The following is a 20,317-nucleotide window of genomic DNA, read 5'->3' on the forward strand; positions in this document are numbered from 1 at the left end:
GCTATTATTATGATGGTATCATTAAACTTTATTGTTTTACAAGCAATTGTGGGAAATTTGCTCTTAATTCAAGAACCAATCAATGTTAGAGAAACTTTTGTGTGTTTTGATAGTAATGGTGTACTAAATGACACGTGGCCGTCGAAATGGACAAGAATGAAATCGTATCCGGAAAACAATTTTCTACCAACTTTACAAGCTCAAATAGCTTTGAACAGTACCAAATATAAATTGCGTTTTAGACATTTTAGTGAAAAAATCACTGATTCCGGCTGGTTAGAACTTTATAATGAAAGTCCCAAGGATGAAAAAGGTTTATCTCCAATATTTTATTATATAGCTATATGTTCAACTTTGTCAATAGTTCCTCTGCTAATGGAATTAATTAAAGTTTTAAATAAAAAAATATGTTAATATACAAGTGTTTTATTAATACACAAAAATATACATATGCTTAATTCTTAAATATAATTACAGATAACAAACAATAATTTATAAGTAGGAGTCATAATAAAAAGGTGCAACTTGGAACAATTCCTCATTGGGGATATTATTTAAGTCATATAATGTAGGAGCATCTATCATTTCATTCGCAAAAAATAAAAGGTCATCTATATTACCTTCATGCTGATTAATTAATAAATGGCCCCAAGCCAAAGTAGAGACATCACCAGGAATAGCATATCTTTTATCGTCACGGGATGTTAGTGATACCTTATTTCGCAATTCGGTGTAAACAGTGTGCATTTCTGACCTAAAAAAATACATTTTTCTAAAAATGGTTTCTTTGTTTTGTACAACTCTTACGTAATCATTTAAATGTAGTTGGTTTTTAACAACATGTCTGGAAACACCTTTCGCTTTTTTCACAATTGTATCAGCCACAATACAATAAGCTTTAGCTCCAGTACCATAAAATGCTTTAATGGTGGTGTTTGGAAATTCATTTTTCATCTTTCCAAGAATTGACTTTGTCTTGTCTACCCCATGTTGATTATTTTCTGAATAATTAGATGTATCAAAGTAACGTAGATTTTTGTTCATATCATCATAAAAGTTTGGTGTTTGTACTTCTAGAATGAGCGAATCAGTATCTGTATAGAGAAGATTAGCATTATTGTGGTACTTGTTTTTTATATATCCGTAGAAAAAATCATATATGAATGTCTTAGATACATCCAGAATAGAAAAACCAATATATAAAGGTTTATCGTAAATAATTTTGGTTTTATTTAAATGAATTGCAACTAAATTTTCGCTGAATATTGATAATGAGTTAAATTCTGGTTTGGCAATTAAAGATTTTGCTCCAACCCTTCCCTTGCTATTTTCCCACTGAGAAACAAGACGTATATCCTTTCTTTTATCTATTCCTTCCAGGCTTTTGCCGAATATAGCATTGACAAGAAGCTTAAAAAGATCACGCTCAAATTCATTTTTGGCGTTGTTTCGGAGAAAAGTATTCAGATCAATATATTTTTTTAACCAAAGTGATTGGGAGAATTCTAGTATTCTATGCACTCTTTCTAACTTTAATCCGTACTGTATACATTGTTTTAAATTTCTATAATGTATGACATATTTTTTTTTATCGTATAAATTAGGAATCAGTTTTTTGTATTTACTTTTAGGTGGTACTATTGACTCGGGGCAAAATGGTAAGTCGTTATGCTGATCATGCATATTTGGTGGATAATGCAAGTCTACTTCCAACACATACCCCTTTTCACCATCATCATCAATATTAAAAACATTAAATTGGTCAATTTCTTGTTCATTTAACCATCTAAAATTTCCCCAAGGAAGAGGTTGGCTCATGGCGGCACCGTAGAGATTAGTGGCATCTAGATACATTATGTACGTTTCCGGTTTTGTTGGATCGAAATTACTTAAAAATCTGTTGTTTGCAATACCCATACGTTTCGTACAGGTAGCCACGCCTCCTCTGATCCCTTTTTTGAAAAAGTGTACCATATCAACATCCGTTAAAAGCTGAAGCTCGATATCGGTATATTTTAACATAGCATCCCATGTTAGAGATGGGGCTGTAACATAATGTGCAGGATCCAATTTGTACTCTTTGAGACATACCTTTCTAAAATTTTCAAATATGTCAGCTAGTAGAAGTACATCTGATTTTAAATACAGCATTCCATAATCCCCCATAGATTGGCAGTTAAAATGATCCCAGACCTCCTGTGCTCTGTTATAATCTTCTGTAGTTATATGTTCTCCCCTTAAATTATCATAAAATTTTTCTTTAGATGGTAGATGTTTCTCTTCTAATTTGATATAACTATCAATATATGTATATGGAAACACACCTTTACGGCGCATTAAACCGAACTCTTTTTCACCTGGGAAATATTTCCTTATTTCATTGCATTGACTAGACTCTAATGTTTGGCTTAATTTATCTAAAGACTTTGCTAAAAATTTAAATGAATCTACAAACCTCAATTTTAAATAAACATTATGTTTTTTTGAATCATCACTATTGTGTACTAGAACAGATTTTGAAAATGTAATATACTTTTCTTTAGTTTGCGCAATAGCTGATAAATACTCCCCATTAGTTGTTAATTCCTTAATAAACATGTGGCAATCGTAATTTGTTAAATTATGAAATAGAATTGGAATAAAATTAGGTACCTTAAAATTTAAGTTGCAGGAATTGTGTGCTGCACCTCTGTATAATCCTGTAAGATGATCATGATCTTGAACTCTTTTGTCGAACGAGGAAAACGATTTCTGGCAAATGGAGCATTTGATGGCATTCTGAAAATTCTTGTTTTCTTCTCTAGTCAAAGACACCATTGGTTTGATATGCTTTAGATGATTCTGGTATAAATTAATAGCTAAAGCATCTAACTTTTGAACAAACACTTTAGCAGCGTCCTCACCCTGATATGTTTCCAATCTTGATAAACTATCATCAAAAAAACACTTGAGGTAGAAACAAAATGAATAAGGCTGGTGTTCTGCAACTTTGATTGTGTAGGATTGTCCATCTGATGGATCACAATGATGTATTGGCTTAAGAATCGACTCAAAGTCAGCATAAATTACAAACGGGTGTTGGCTTGTCTTTTCAATATTGATAAATTTTAGAATATTGGATGGAAGAGTTTCACCACACTTGTTAACTCTCAATTCACTGGTTGGGAGTATTGTAGAGATGTGTAAACAATCATTTTCTTGGTGATTTTTTAGCTTTTCAAGGGTTGAAAAAGTTTGAAGACACCCATCACAGAAATATTGTTTTCCGTCATATTTTGTCTTTTGAGTTTTTACTAAGCGATACAAGTCTGTTATGAGACAATAATGGCTCTGATTATTGTCACTTATTAATAAAAGATTAACATGTATAAGTTTACGTTGTTGAGTATAGTGAAGTGGTCCTACAACTTCATATTGCATCTTGTTTTCTTTAAAATATGATTGAAGACCGTAAACGTTAACTGATATATTGTTTAAAATCTCAAACTTGTTAATGTCCTTTAACTTAACCGGGAACCCGATACCATCAAAATTTAGAAGTGTGTCACAAGGAGGATATGACTCTGGTTTTGTTGGATCACCATTAGCAGGAAATATAGCAGCCATCACACAATAAGCAAAACACATGCTATCTTTGTTTTGAATATTTAAAATTGCACCTTTTCTTTTAATCTGCGATGGAAGATTAATATATGCTGATGCAGAAACAGTACTGAATTTGTTAATGTTGACATCTAGGAATAGAATTTCCTGAAGTGCCCAGTTGGAATCTTTCTCCTGGAACTCTGATGCTTGTGTCATTATCGCTTCAGCAAAGTCATCATACATGTCGGATATGTGACTACTCAAAGTGAAGATTTTATTAGATGTATTCATTGACTTAATATCTGACATCTCATTCTCGGGTTTGTAAAACATCGCAAACAGTTCACAGTTAACTTTAAGAGCCGTGTGTTGAAGAAGATAGTCACTAAGAATTTTTATTACTTTTGGTTTAACCTCATTCATGAAGCCGGAATAGGAAATTTTGTTAGATTTACTCATAAATCGGTATGATGCTATTCTATTTTTAAATGCATGTGTTAGTTTAGTAACACCATTCTCAAGCACTTCAACACCTATTGGTCTTAGTCTCTTTCTCGGAATCGGGCAAGCGGCGTAACACGAACTAACTTCATGACGTTGTAAATTAGAACCTCGTGTGAAAGTCTTTCCACATTTGTTACAGATAAACACACGCGAGTGACTCTTATTACATACAGTCATATGTCTACGAAGGTTATAAGACCGCGAAAAAGTTTTACCGCACGTACACTGATTCATCTTATATGTTTAAACATCTAGAATGATTCACCCAAGCTTAAATACCCTTTTTTACCCCTACTTCTGCGCTATAGCCTCTATGTGGGTGCGCAGATGTTTTGATTTCCACCTTTCTTTATATAAATACCACAAATGAAAAGCTGCGACTATGTGACCCGTATATTTGCAAATTATATTGTAAGGGCTGATATACGCAGATTGCACCCACAAATTAAAAACAGTTAAATATAAAATAGGCAGCAGTTGTTTAACAGATGTTCTGCTTTCCACATTTCTTTATAAAAATGAGACCCGTATGTATGTAAATTATCATGTGGCGGCAACTGTATGTAAATTACACCTGCAAACTAGTGATGGGTGAATGTAAATCAGGAAGCAGATGTTTGACAGGTAAACGACAGTTGTATGCTAACCCTTTGTGTATGGGGATAGGTTAAAAACACAAGTTCCCCACTTATAATAGATATAGGAGAGGTGCTCCTCGGCTTTATAAAATAAAATAAGACACTTATTCGGTCAGTTAAACTTTTACCATAGCAGAAGAGAAATCATGGAACAAGACGATTTAAGTAGTGAGGCATCAACAATTGATCTTGACGAAATAATTGACAGTGAATTTTTAGAAGTAGATAATTCCGAAATTGACGAAAAAATTGTTAATATTAGTGATATTGATAATAGATGGTTTTTAGTTAATCAACAAAGTTACCCTATATGCGTTACAGAACACTATTACATTTTGGACAATACTCCACTGTGCATATCTTGTTTTTTTAGTGTATTGCAAGGACTACCAAGCGAAGTCCCATCTGCCCATGTGAGCCGCCATGTTAGTGGGAGATATAATGAAATATCTGGACATCATTGCGCTGTGTGTGAAACAAAACTATATTCCGTGGTGTTTATAAACCACTGTCTTCTGTGTAATGCATAGACTATACAATTAAATAGGTACTATACTTGGTTATACAAATATATAAATTTTTAAAAAAGTGTTGTTTTAATTCTTTAAGTTTTATTTAATGAAAATGTCCCATATCTCTGAACCCAAAGCAGTTTTTTATCTTGAAATGTATTGTTTAGTTCCGCAGAGATTTTTTAAAATACTTGCAAAAAATCCAAAAAACTTTGTTTTACTTGTTTTTTTCAAAAAAAAAAAAACTTTACCAGGAACTTGATATTATCTACCTACTAATACTGTAAAAATTTGGGCCTTTTATCTTCTAAGGATCCAGAGATATTTGATATAAAATGTTAAAAAACACTAAAAAATCCAATTTTCGGACTTTAACTATAATATAAATAAGATCCCAATAACATTTCTTTTAATTTCCAAGTTTGAAAACATTTAATTTTTATCTAAAACATTTTATTTTTAAAAATTATGACAAATTAAAAAATTTCGTTAAAATCCTGGCCTATTTTATTTGAAATAATCCATGAAGTACGGTATGGTACTGCTGGCGCCATCTTTAATTTCAATGGCGAAACTCTCCAAGATTACATTCAAACGTGAAGGAGAGGTTATCGTTTTAATTTATAGATGGAGCTAAATGACTGAAAAGTGTTCAAATAATAAATAAATGTTTTACTGCTCATCTCTGTTTTAGCAAAGAATATAGACGCTTAAGTAACGTAACATAAAATGGCGGTTCGTTTGTTGATATATTTGAATAAAATCTGGTGTTTTTTCTGTTTGTTTTCGTAAAAAAATGGTGTGTGTGTGTGTGTCTGTTTGTGGGTGTTTGTGAAATATCTGGATTATTTAAAATTATGTCAAAAAGTAAGTAATCTACGATTATTATTTCATGTTTAATAACAATCAAAATGTTTAATAACAATCGAAATTTGCTTTAAACTATAAGTCAAAACAAAAATTATTTCATGTGTTGGTTTATTTAAAAATTAACAGTATTTTTTATACTTTATACAAAAAAATGATTTCGATTGTCAAATTGGGTCAAAGAATTCATGTAAATTTCATAAAAAGTCATTATTTTTCATTTTTTATCAATTTAGACCATGAAACACCCTAAAGTTTTGTATTTTTTTTGAAAACAAAGCAATATTTTACCTTTGTTGATGTACTAACAGCTATAACTTCATATAAAAGACAAAAAACTTTTTGTCTTTTATATAAGATTGTAACAGTTAGTACATCAAGGAAGATATGTATCAAACAGATAATTTTTAACCTAGGTACTAAGAAAATAAAAGGCAGATTATTGTGTATATTTTTATTTTTTTAGTGACAAACCCAAACAATTCAAGTTAAAAAGTTTTGTATTCTTTTGAAAACAAAATAATATTTTACCTTTGTTGATATACTAACAGCTATAACTTCATATAAAAGACAAAAAGACTTTTAGGGCTTCTATGTGTTTTTTTATAAAAACACATAGTACCATTAAAAGTCTTTTTGTCTTTTATATGGAATTATAACAGTTAATACATCAAGGAAGATATGTAGCTTATATTGTCATTAGATAAATATTAAACTCTATAATAATTAAATTACATTGATTTTTGATTATCGCTTACAAAATAAATCAGTTCAAGTTTAAAAAAGTTTTGTATTCTTTTGAAAACAAAATAATATTTTACCTTTGTTGATATACTAACAGCTATAACTTCATATAAAAGACAAAAAGACTTTTAGGGCTTCTATGTGTTTTTTTATAAAAACACATAGTACCATTAAAAGTCTTTTTGTCTTTTATATGGAATTATAACAGTTAATACATCAAGGAAGATATGTAGCTTATATTGTCATTAGATAAATATTAAACTCTATAATAATTAAATTACATTGATTTTTGATTATCGCTTACAAAATAAATCAGTTCAAGTTTAAAAAAGTTTTGTATTCTTTTGAAAACAAAATAATATTTTACCTTTGTTGATATACTAACAGCTATAACTTCATATAAAAGACAAAAAGACTTTTAGGGCTCCTATGTGTTTTTTTATAAAAACACATAGTACCATTAAAAGTCTTTTTGTCTTTTATATGGAATTATAACAGTTAATACATCAAGGAAGATATGTAGCTTATATTGTCATTAGATAAATATTAAACTCTATAATAAAAATTACATTGATTGATTAAATTACATTGATTTTTGATTATCACTCACAAAATAAATTTCACTATTAAATTTGAACAAGTCTTGAAATCCTAAGTATTGGTTTTACCTTTTCACTCGCACAATGAATGAATACTTGTTAATAATTTGTTGGATGTAGCAATTTTTTGGTTCAAAATTTGTAAACTTTGCTGAGCCCTCTTTTTTTTCCTGTCATAGCTGGATAGTTTTTTTAAAATAATATCCCTTTGGTTTTTATAGTCACTTAAAAATTTTTCATTTGCACTTACAAATTCTGTTAACACTTTTTTAAAATCATGATCGGAAGTTACTACCGTTTTATCAATACCATCGTAGTCCGTTGTCGCATTAAGCGCACTTCCTTCCTCTATTGACCCGTTTAATTCACTCATTGACACTTTTAAAACTTGTTCATCTTCGGAAGCACTATCTTCAGATATATTATCATATCTTGAATCCATTATTGATTGGCCTGGTGTGGATGAACAGGAAACCTTCTGCTGGAATTCTTTAAATCCTAAGGGACAATGGTTTTCCATATCGCCTTCAACAAACTCTATGCTTGAGTTAACACTATCCTCCAAATGAGGAGATTTTAGCAATTGCGTAATAATTTTCCCCGATTTTTTTCCATTAATAGGAACACTAAACTTGGATACTTTCATTTTGGTTTTTTCACAGAAAACTAAAACTTTTTAACTTAAATTGTTTGGGTTTGTCACTAAAAAATAATCATATAATGGAGCAAGTATTGGTTTTATAGGATCCTAATCCCTCTCACAGTCCTATACCCCTCTCTGAATTGCTATGTAGTGGTGTAACCAATGAAAAATAAACCTTATTTCTTAGACCCAACCCACTCCCTACTTACCTCTTACTAAAGGTAATTTCTACAAACATAATTTTTAATAATTTTCTTTGTGTCTCAATACCTGCTACCCACATCAATTAAATCTTGAAGAACCTCACCTGTGTAGTGCTACCAGCAGTTTATTAACTTAATTTCAGGCCTCTTTCAAGCAGCTACATATGTACCCATATAAAACTACAAAATACTAATTGAAAGAAAAGGTGTTACTTTATTTATTGCTTGTTGTACAATTTATCTATAAGTACCTCTATATACCTATTCACTTAAAGACAAGATGCTAGTTGCATCTGTGCATATATTACTACAATTAATTCTCTTTGTATCCACATTCATTGCTACCAACATAAGTAGTTAATTTGCTAACTTCTTTATTTATATGTACCCATATAACATACTAATTAAAGAAAAAGGTGCCACTTTAATTATTGCAGGCTGCAAAATTTATACTACCCATATAACAAAATATTACTTAAAAGACAAGATTCATTTATTGGAAGTTGCAACTGTACCAGTACACAATATTAATTGAAAACAAATGTCCCTGCACCTTGAGACCCATCTGAACAAGTACAAAGTGTTTAAAAAATTAACATGTGTTGTTATAGCTATATAGTGACCAAATTCTTTGTTAAAATACAGTAAATATTAGTGGAAAGAATAAAATAAAAAATGTTTTTTTATGAATGCATTTTTTATAAATTAATGATTTTTGGCTGTTTATTCTTGAAACTTTATGAAACAGATATGAGGCTTTTCGGCAATACTATATTTGTGGTCTAAAATTTATGTAGTAAATTAATACAAACAGTATTAATTGTGATTAAAATTTTTTCTAAATTTCTTTGTAAAATCTGTCTCAAAATTAGTGAAAGGAGTAGTATAAATAAAAATGTTTAATGAATGTATTTTATTTTTCTGTTTTATATTTAGTACATGATTAATATTTTAGCGGTTTTTTCTATTCTAAGTCGGAAGCTTACTCGGCCAAAGCAACAAATTCCCAGTACCTGGTTCTACATGGACAATTTTCTTCAACGTAGTGGATACGGACATTTTCGTTAAAGTTGACCATTAAATAGTCCTTGATATCTTTATAACAAAATAGCTGCATACATGGACTTTAAGGATATGAATGTTTTCCTGCTTATCTATAAATTAATTCCAGGGGCTTGGGTTATTTAAGTATTATTTTTGATGCTTTAAGTATATTGAACAAAAAATATTTCTCTGTTTTACTACTAGTAAAAATTAATAATTTTTGAGTGGGTTTCTTGAAACTATATGTCTTATATCTTTAAGGACTTTATCATTTAGTAATCCTGGATATTTATAAACTAGTGTCATTAGGGTACCATAAGTTAATTTTATTATTTTGAAACTTGATTCAATTGGAATTGTTTTACTTTGAGTTGGCTAACTTTTAACACCAGGTTATATTTAGGATGACAAGCTTATGCAAATTAGGGAGCATGACCCCTGGTATGGCAAATTAGGGATAGCTGTATGCAAATTAGGGACAGGTGTATGCAAATTGGGGAGCACATTCAAATTTGGGACAGCTGTATGCAAATTAGGGAGCACATTCAAATTAGGGAGCACATTCAAATTAGGGACAGGTGTATGCAAATTAGGGAGCACATTCAAATTAGGGACAGGTGTATGCAAATTAGGGAGCACATTCAAATTAGGGCAGGTGTATGCAAATTAGGGACAGCTGTATGCAAATTAGGGCAGGTGTATGCAAATTAGGTACAGGTGTATGCAAATTAGGGACAGCTGTATGCAAATTAGGGCAGGTGTATGCAAATTAGGGACAGCTGTATGCAAATTAGGGCAGGTGTATGCAAATTAGGGACAGGTGTATGCAGGTGCTCCGTGCTCCTCTGCTCCTACGCTATTTCCTCCCTACTTAAAAATACCTTCAGTTTTTATTCTATGTGTGTTTAGATGATAAAAGGATTATCCCTATACCTGAGCCAAAGTTTGGGTTTGTGTTTGGCTGTTCTTATTGCTCGCTGTACTATTTCTTGCATAAACACATTTGCTATTACCGGTGACAGGAGTGAACCTATTGGTGCTCCTTCAACATGTTTATATCTTTGTTTCTAATAGACGAAATTTGTATAATTTAAGCAAGCAGTGTTTTGTAAACGAGATTCTATGGGGAGACTGTAACATATATATATATATATATATATATATATATATATATATATATATATATATATACATATATATATATATATATATATATATATATATATTTTATATATATATACATATATATATATATATACATATATATATATATATATATATATATATATATATATATATATATATATATATATATATATATATATATATATATATATATATATATATATTGTTAAACTATTTAAATTGTATTATATTGCTTACTTAGGAAAAATCCTGTCTATATTTATTAAATGATCTAATCTCCAATTAATCACAATAAATCAGCATTAATTAATTACAATCTCAGGCTATTTAAATTGTACTATTTACCTTTGATCGTGGATTCAAAATATTTTCCAATTGGCTTCCTAATCGGGATAGGTAATATGACCTGAATAAAATACATAGAATTTCAACTGAACTATATGTGAGATGTCCTTTATTTTAATGAAATTTTATATAACAATCAATCCTGTAATATTTGCAATATACTAACTTTAAATAAATGAGAAGTTGTTTTCTATCATGGACCCAAATGTTATTTTACATTGATTTTTAATATGTGTTATAACTAAGCTCTTTTTATAATTCTTTTTTTTTTAAGTGATTGCAAAATTAACTGTCTCTATTATTTATTCAATTTATTTAATTAATAAATGAAAATCACACTCCGGCTCTAATGAAAATTGACTGACCTTTCCTTCTCTGCCGTTGCAATTCTATGGCCACGCCACAACAAAAAAATCCTTTCTCTGCTTCTGCTCCTATTGTGGTCCAGATGACGTACACCTTTCTCCTATCTGTCACTGTATCTGCAACCCAACAACTCGTGTTACAACTCCAAATGTTTCCGGCTTCGTCTGCTATTTAAATTCTTATACCCTTTGGTTTTCTATCTCTCTGTACCCCGTTCCTCACACTGGTCAGCTTTTACACAGCAAATAAACACACCCGGTAAATTACGTCTTCGGGACTTCAAACAAACACAAATCACAAAGCTCCTTCCTTCTTGGACGACTAAAACTGACTAACTAACCTTTTTTTCTCTCTCCTATCTCATAGCCAAAACCAACCTCCTTGCATTCAAAAATTGACCAATAAAAATCATACATCTCTGTGACGTATATCGTTACCAACCAACTCTCTCTATAAAACGTCATTCGGGTAATTCCAGAAAACAACCTTCTTTAATTATTCTAACTAAATCTATCTGCTTTACAAATATTTCTTACTAATAGCTACAAACGATACCTGTTTCTCAATTCAATGTCTTTTGTTAATAAACTTTTATCGATATAATCTTTCGGATAGAAAAACCACCGCAAATCCCGGTCTATTGTTTCAAACTTTCTATATACACTTTTATTCCGGGTAAATCCATTCCACAATAACCGACTTATTTAAATTTCTTATCGATAATATTTGAAAGTCTTGTCTCTGAGGCCTAATGAACAATTCTTCGAACAACTTAAAATACATATTTTGTCTTATACAGGATGTTTGAAAATTTATATGCCCGTGTCTTTATGAAATATCAATAATTTTAATTTTTATTTAAGTAATAAAATTTGTATATCGGTTTTTTATTGCTTATGGACATTCAAAAGTACAACAAATCCCCGCCTTTGTAATCGATAAAATTTATCAATTTATGCAACTAAATTTTCTCGAGGCAAACTAAACGCACTTCCTGTATGCTAGCTGTACTTATGCTACGTATTATCCTGTCCTACTATCTACTTTATACAAATTTAAATCTTCATTCGTGATATTTATATACATCATGGATATTATAAATACCTCTGATCTTTTCAGAATCCATATGTTTCAACTCATAGCTGTTTACTCCATCTTCGTTGTTTACTATGTATGGCCCTTCGAAAACAGGCATCAATTTTGCGCAAATACCGGTCTGAAGATTTGACACTCTTAATGCTCTTACCATTACTTTGTCACCCTATTGGAAAGTTACTGGTCTTCGTTTCCTATTATGACCCTGTCTCTGGATGTATTTCTCATTGCTTCTTCTTAATCTCCTCTGAACGGTTTCTATAACCTGTCGATACTCTCTTTGTTCTGGATCTTCCCACAATCTTATCGGCATGACGCCTTTCATGATGTATTCTGGTGTTTCTTTCGTTACTGTACTTGGCATGGAATTTAGGTACATCTCTATTTCTCCCAATTTTCTGTCCCATCGCCGATGTTGACCATCCGTTGCAATGCGAAGAAATTTCGTTACCTCTTGTATAAATCGCTCAGAAGGATTACTTTGGGGATGCCTGATGCTTACAAAGTTCGTCTCGATTCCCCGTTCTCTAAGCTGTCCCTTGAAACGATCATTTCGGAAGTACGTTGCATTGTCTAGTAAAATTTTTCTTGGGGTTCCTACCGTAGCGATGAAATTGTCTATTTTTCTCAATATTTCTTCCCCTTTTGTGGTGCGGCAACTATATAATTTTACGTATTTTGAGAACACATCCACCATCACCAGAATATGCTTGTTCCTTTGCGTGGTCACAATTAGATCGCTTAACATGTCGATGGCTATAATGTCCAGGTTGTTCCGGGATACAATGCTCTTTGCAATATTTTCGTTTTTAAAATTCCTGCTCTTGTATTTCTGGCATACTTCGCATTTCTGTGTGATCTCTTTTGCAATGCGGTAATCTTGTCGACTGATGTAGTAAATAGTTCCCTAAATACAAGCCATACCTTTCTACTGCCAATATGTCCATTTTCCTCGTGTAGTTTCTTGATGATTCTTTCTGCCAATGTCAGTGTCACTAAATATAATTCCTTTCCGTCTATTCTCTTAAAAAATATCTCGTCTTCTAGCTCTGCTCTTCTCTTTTCTCTTTCTTCTAGGCCTTCCTGGTCGGTCCTTATCTCATTTAACGAAAATATCCCTTCGTCTTGTGTCAATATATTCAATCCTACATGTAATGTAATTGTCTCATTTTTTCCTGTATCTTCGTCCCGTGTTAAAGCGTCAGCTATTATGTTGTCTTTCCCTTTGATGTATCGAAATTGGAAATCATACTCTTGTAAGAGCAGAATGCCTCTGTGTATTCTGTTATTTACCAATCGATTCTTCATGATGTGTATCAATGCTGCATGATCCGTTTCGATGGTGAATTTAGCTCCCAATAAGTAAAACCTTAATTTGTTTACGCAAAATAGTACACTGGCGAATTCCAACTCGGTGACACTGTATTTTCTCTCATGTGTTTTAGTCACTCGAGATATAAAACATATCGGAACCTCTTGGCCGTTTTGTATTTGCGACAACACTCCTGCAAATTTCTGTATCGACGCATCCGTACGGAGTATAAACGGCAAATTGTAAATAGGGTGATATATTTTTGTTCCTTTAGCAAATTCTTGTTTCAATATTTTGAAAGCTTCCTCCTGTTCTTCTTTCCAATTCCATTTTGTCCCTTTCTTTAACAATTTTATTAAAGGAATTTCTTTTTGGCTTAAATCGGGAATTAATTTCTTGAAATAATTTATCGTACCGAGAAACCCTCGCAATGTTTTTAGATTTGTTGGTCTTGGGTATTCGTCGATGAGCTTTACTCTGTCCTCGGCTAGACTTACAGTTTCGGTGTCAAGTTTGAAACCCAAATAAATCACTTCCTTTTGAAAAAATTGACATTTTTCAATGTTTAGTTTTAATCCCGCTGTGTCCAATTCTTTCAAAATTATTTTGATATGTTCCACATGACTCTGCATATCTTGTGAAAAAATTAATAAATCGTCGATGTAATGGACGATGAACTCTTCATGGTGATTCAAAATGGTATGCAAAGCTCGTACAAGTGCTGCACAGGCGCTTTGTAATCCAAACGGAACTACCTTAAATCGGTATACTATACCATCAATTGAAAAGGCAGTGTAGTTTCTACACTTTTCAGCCAAAGATATTAACCAAAAACTATGCTTTAGATCAATTTTTGAGAAAATATGTGATCCCGTGATTCTTCCAAAAATGGCCTCGATATTTAACGGTGATTCATATTGTGATACTGTGTGTTGGTTGATATTTCGGGCATCTAAACAGAGTCTTAACTCTCCACTGCTCTTCTTCACTATCACAATTGGGTTAATATAGGGTGAGTCACATCTCTCAATGATTTGATCTTCCAACATTTTTTTGATTTCTTGCTTTACTTCTTGCCGATACTTATAAGGAATTGGATAAGTCTTCGATCGAAAATTTCCCAAGTTTTTCACCTCAAATGAGTGCTCGTATTTTGTGGCCACTCGGTTTTCCTCATTTATCAGCGTTTCATAGTCTCTTAAAATTATACGCAAATCATTTTCTTTGCCTTCTCCACATATCAATTTTTTGTCTCTCCCATCAAATTTTTCGCACATATTCACCGTGTACTCCGTGTCTTCTTCAAACACCACTGTCTCCATTGTGTCCTCTTCATTTTCCTTTGTTTTTTTTTTGTTGGGCTCGTCTCTTCTTTTGAGGAATCCCAAGTTTTGCTTTCATTTCTTGTCAAAATTTTTCCATCTCCTTCTCCTGAGCTCGTCTCATCTTTTGAGGAATCCCAGGTTTTTTTTTCTTTGATCTTTTTCAGACCTTTTCCCCTCTTTCTTCCTTTTCCTTTCTTCGTCGCCAGGTTCATTTCCACCGTTTGTTCTTTCTCTGATTCGTCCGTAATTTGTTTCTCTTGTTCCTTATCCTGTTCTTCTTCTTCTTCCTTTGTTATTTTCATCGTATTGGTTTTGAAGTCGATCACTACATGTTTTTCCGTTAATTCGTCAACGCCTACAATCATGTCATGTGACATATTCGGCATTATTACACATTAAAGTGCATACATATTTTTTTTCAATCGTACCATTACTCGTATACCTTCATTTATTGTTGCCAATGTCCGTTTATTTGCGCCCACTAAATTCACCCTAGGTATTTTATAAATTAGACTTGTTAAATTTACTTCTTCGATTAATTTTCTGTTGACCAGTGTTATTTCAGAGCCTGTGTCTATTATAATTTTAATTGGTTTCTCATTTATAAATCCATCCACAAATTTTAAATTAACTCCATTTCTCTTTTCATTGTTTCCTGCCAGTTTAATAAATTCCTTGGGGTGACAAAAAATTCCTGTTTGTTTCTTCGTTTTTAGTGAGCGCCTTCTTGAAAACACGCCTGTTGTTCTTCTGTGTTTTCTCTCCCGTCATCTTCTCTCTCATATTCATTTTCTCCTCTTTGCATATTATTTATTTTTCTTCTGTTCTCTTTTGGTCTATCATTCCCGTATCGGTTACCGCGAGATTCCTGTTCATTCCGTGGGTTATTGTATCTGTTTCCTTGGTATGGGCGGTTATTTCTACTCTGATTTTCCCGATCCCTGTTTTCATTCCATCTCTGGGTTCTGGGTTCATAATTCTCTCTTCCGTTCGGTCTATTTTTATATCCCCGTCTAGGTATGAATTCTCGTCTTGTATAATCTCTTCTAAAATTTTGACCTCTATCTCTATATTCTTGGTTTTCTCTTTGTCTATAATTTTCTTGCGGGCTTCTTTCTCTTCTTTCATGCCTACGTGATTCTCTCATTTGCAAAAATTGACATAAGCTGTCAATGTCCTTGTAATTTTGGAGATTTATGTGGTCTTCCAAGGTATCTTCAAAATGTCGCGATATCAACTCTACCAATTGTTCTGATGAATAATTATATTGCAAATGTTTTGCATTATTATAGAGTTGTAATGCGTACATCTTTTCTGATACGCCCATCCTCTCATGGTATTTTCCATTTTGTAACTCTTTATTTACTTGTAGTTGCTGGATTTTTCCCCAGAAATAATTTAAGAATCTTCTCTCAAAATCTTGCCAATTGTCCAATTCTTCTTCCTTGCTGACAAACCAAAGATTTGCCTCTTTTTTGAGATGGTTTCTGATGGTTTCCTTTGCTGTTGCAAACGGTCCTATGTATTTGACTTTTTCCTTTAGGTTATTTATAAAAGGCACTGGGTGTATTTTCCTTATATCCCCGCCAAATCGTACTTTTACGTCTTCTGTGCTATGTACGATGACTTCCTTTCTTTCTACTCCTCTTATCTCCATCTCTGCAATTTGTTTAAATCTCCTTTCCGTTTCTTTCCGGTCTTCTTGTAGCGCATTTTCAAATTTTATTTCTAATTCCTCCAAATTATCTTTAATTCTCATTTCTTGTTCTTTCATATTATTTCTAATTTCATTAATCTCTTCTATTTGTTGTATCAGTTCTTTCTTTATCCCCTCAACACATCCTTTAATTTCCTGTTCATAGTTTTCCAGACGCTGCTCTATATTGCTCATTGTTTGTTTTGTTTCCCGTTGGTTTTCTTCCATTGTTTGTTTTGTTTCATCCATTATGTGTTTTGTTTCCAGTTGATTTTTATCCATTTTTTGTGACGATTCTTGTATTTGTTGTGTCTGTATTTGCATCATAGCTAATAATTTTTCTAACATCCCTGTTTCTTTTCTTTCCTCCATTATTGTAGCATTTCCTTCATTATCCGATCCTTCATCAATAATTGTTTCCTCTTCTATCTTATCCTCTTTCCTTTCTTGCGTTTTGCTTTGACTCCTTGTGGTCGACATGTTCGTTAGATTATTTATCCCCGCCAAATATGAAACTTTGAAATTTGTGCAATAATATCCCCGCCAAATATAAAATTCTACTGGTCTGTTGCAACAAACGGGACTTTTCCTGTTCAAATGTAATAACTCTTGAGTACGAGTATCAAATTTCAATATCCCACAAATAAATCAAATGGTAAAATATCAAATGTCAAAATCAATCAAATAATTCAAGTATGGTAAAATTATCAAATGTAAATATCACGAATAAATCAATTATGGTAAATTGTATCTAAAAAAAAATATATAAATCTTTATGTCCTCAATTTTTACATAATATTTCACTTTATCCCCGGCATATAAACTTTCAAATATCTGCTCGTCTACTCCTATCCTTTCAAATTTGCCAACTAGAAATATTTTTCAAAGCTTTACACGTTGGGGGCCATTTTGTTAAGCTATTTAAATTGTATTATATTGCTTACTTAGGAAAAATCCTGTCTATATTTATTAAATGATCTAATCTCCAATTAATCACAATAAATCAGCATTAATTAATTACAATCTCAGGCTATTTAAATTGTACTATTTACCTTTGATCGTGGATTCAAAATATTTTCCAATTGGCTTCCTAATCGGGATAGGTAATATGACCTGAATAAAATACATAGAATTTCAACTGAACTATATGTGAGATGTCCTTTATTTTAATGAAATTTTATATAACAATCAATCCTGTAATATTTGCAATATACTAACTTGAAATATATGAGAAGTTGTTTTCTATCATGGACCCAAATGTTATTTTACATTGATTTTTAATATGTGTTATAACTAAGCTCTTTTTATAATTCTTTTTTTTTAAGTGATCGCAAAATTACTGTCTCTATTATTTATTCAATTTATTTAATTAATAAATGAAAATCACACTCCGGCTCTAATGAAAATTAACTGACCTTTCCTTCGCTGCCGTTGCAATTCTATGGCCACGCCACAACAAAAAAATCCTTTCTCTGCTTCTGCTCCTATTGTGGTCCAGATGACGTACACCTTTCTCCTATCTGTCACTGTATCTGCAACCCAACAACTCGTGTTAGTCTATGCAGCCTCCCTTTGAGCCAATCTCCGCGCCTGTTTACAACTCCAAATGTTTCCAGCTTCGTCTGCCATTTAAATTCTTATACCCTTTGGTTTTCTATCTCTCTGTACCCCGTTCCTCACACTGGTCAGCTTTTACACAGCAAATAAACACACCCGGTAAATTACGTCTTCGGGACTTCAAACAAACACAAATCACAAAGCTCCTTCCTTCTTGGACGACTAAAACTGACTAACTAACCTTTTTTTCTCTCTCCTATCTCATAGCCAAAACCAACCTCCTTGCATTCAAAAATTGACCAATAAAAATCATACATCTCTGTGACGTATATCGTTACCAACCAACTCTCTCTATAAAACGTCATTCGGGTAATTCCAGAAAACAACCTTCTTTAATTATTCTAACTAAATCTATCTGCTTTACAAATATTTCTTACTAATAGCTACAAACGATACCTGTTTCTCAATTCAATGTCTTTTGTTAATAAACTTTTATCGATATAATCTTTCGGATAGAAAAACCCCCGCAAATCCCGGTCTATTGTTTCAAACTTTCTATATACACTTTTATTCCGGGTAAATCCATTCCACAATAACCGACTTATTTAAATTTCTTATCGATAATATTTGAAAGTCTTGTCTCTGAGGCCTAATGAACAATTCTTCGAACAACTTAAAATACATATTTTGTCTTATACAGGATGTTTGAAAATTTATATGCCCGTGTCTTTATGAAATATCAATAATTTAAATTTTTATTTAAGTAATAAAATTTGTATATCGGTTTTTTATTGCTTATGGACATTCAAAAGTACAACAATATATATATATATATATATATATATATATATATATTTATATATATATATATATATATATATATATATATATTTATATATATATATATATATATATATATATATATATATATATATATATATATATATATATATATATATATAGGGTGAGTCATATCTATTGAGATATAGACTAGGGACAGGTTACTTGGACCAAAATATGGCTATTGAGCCAAATATGCCTTAATAAAATGTTGCTCGAAAAAAAGATACAGGGTGTTAAAGTTAATTTTTGTTTTTCGTTTTTTGCTAATAGTTTTCCTGTATATTTTTTATAAATTGCTATCAAAATTGGCACAGAGGCATAATCTTAGACAAGAAATAGTATTTTATTTACAATTCCACTATCAAATACCAAACTAATAAAAAAAGTTGCAACTAACGTAAGGTTTCCGTTTTGACGATAAATCAAAACTAAACACACTTTAACTTAAAAGAACTCACAAAAACTCAAACTAAATGTTCTACATGGTCTCCTCTGATTTCTATGCCTTTTTTAATTCTTTTTATAAAGGAATTTCGAACGTTAAAAAAAATATTATTTTGTCCCCTTATAAGATTAGCTGCATTTTGAATGTATCTCCAAAGTGCGTCTCGTGTATTAATTTTATTGGCATAAACTAAGGACTTCATATGTCCCCAAAAATAAAAATCTAGCGGGTTGTACTTAGGACTTCTTGGTGGCCATTGAAAATCACTGCCTCTGCCAATCCATCGTTAAGGAAATACGTCATTAAAATGATTTCTAACAGCTAATGAAAAAATGAGGTGGCGCTGCATCCTGCATAAACCACATTTTTCTTCCTACATCCAGTGACAGATCATCTAAAATATCACTAAGAGTATTTTCCAAAAAGAACAAATAAAAATCTCCATTTAAATTCGGAGGAAGAACATAAGGCCCTAGTAGTTGGTCGCCTATAATGCCACACCAAATATTCAATTTAAACTCATGCTAAAAATGTCTAGTTTTAATAGCATGCGGGTTTTCTTCTTCCCAATAATGACTATTTCGCCAATTAAAAACCACTCGTCTGATAAAAGTTGCTTCGTCGGTGAACATAATATTCTTAATAAAGTGTCTGTCATTGCGATGTTTATTCAGAATACGTTGGCAAAACTGTAACCGTCATGGAAAATCTGTTGGAAGTAAATTTTGAACAGGAGTGAAGTGATAAGGATGGAGGTTCTCTTTTTTAGAATTCTAACAATAGACGACTGACTTACTCCTGTTGCTGCTGATAGATGTCGTGAACTTATTTCAGGATTTTCATCTACT

The 20,317-nt window shown here is 31.8% G+C and overlaps 1 protein-coding gene across 1 annotated transcript; it reads right to left on the minus strand.

Moving 5' to 3' along the window:
• Window positions 1–492: 492 nt before the first annotated feature.
• On the minus strand, window positions 493–8,095 carry LOC140451185 (uncharacterized). Its single transcript, XM_072544919.1, has 2 exons — window positions 7,745–8,095; window positions 493–4,209 (listed from the first exon to the last, which is right to left on the minus strand). Exons 1-2 carry the CDS (start codon window positions 8,093–8,095, stop codon window positions 493–495), a joined length of 4,068 nt encoding a protein of 1,355 aa, XP_072401020.1.
• Between the last annotated feature and the right edge of the window lie 12,222 nt (window positions 8,096–20,317).

Source organism: Diabrotica undecimpunctata, chromosome 9 (genome assembly GCF_040954645.1).
Source record: "Diabrotica undecimpunctata isolate CICGRU chromosome 9, icDiaUnde3, whole genome shotgun sequence".
In the NCBI taxonomy this organism is placed as follows: Eukaryota; Metazoa; Arthropoda; class Insecta; order Coleoptera; family Chrysomelidae; genus Diabrotica; species Diabrotica undecimpunctata.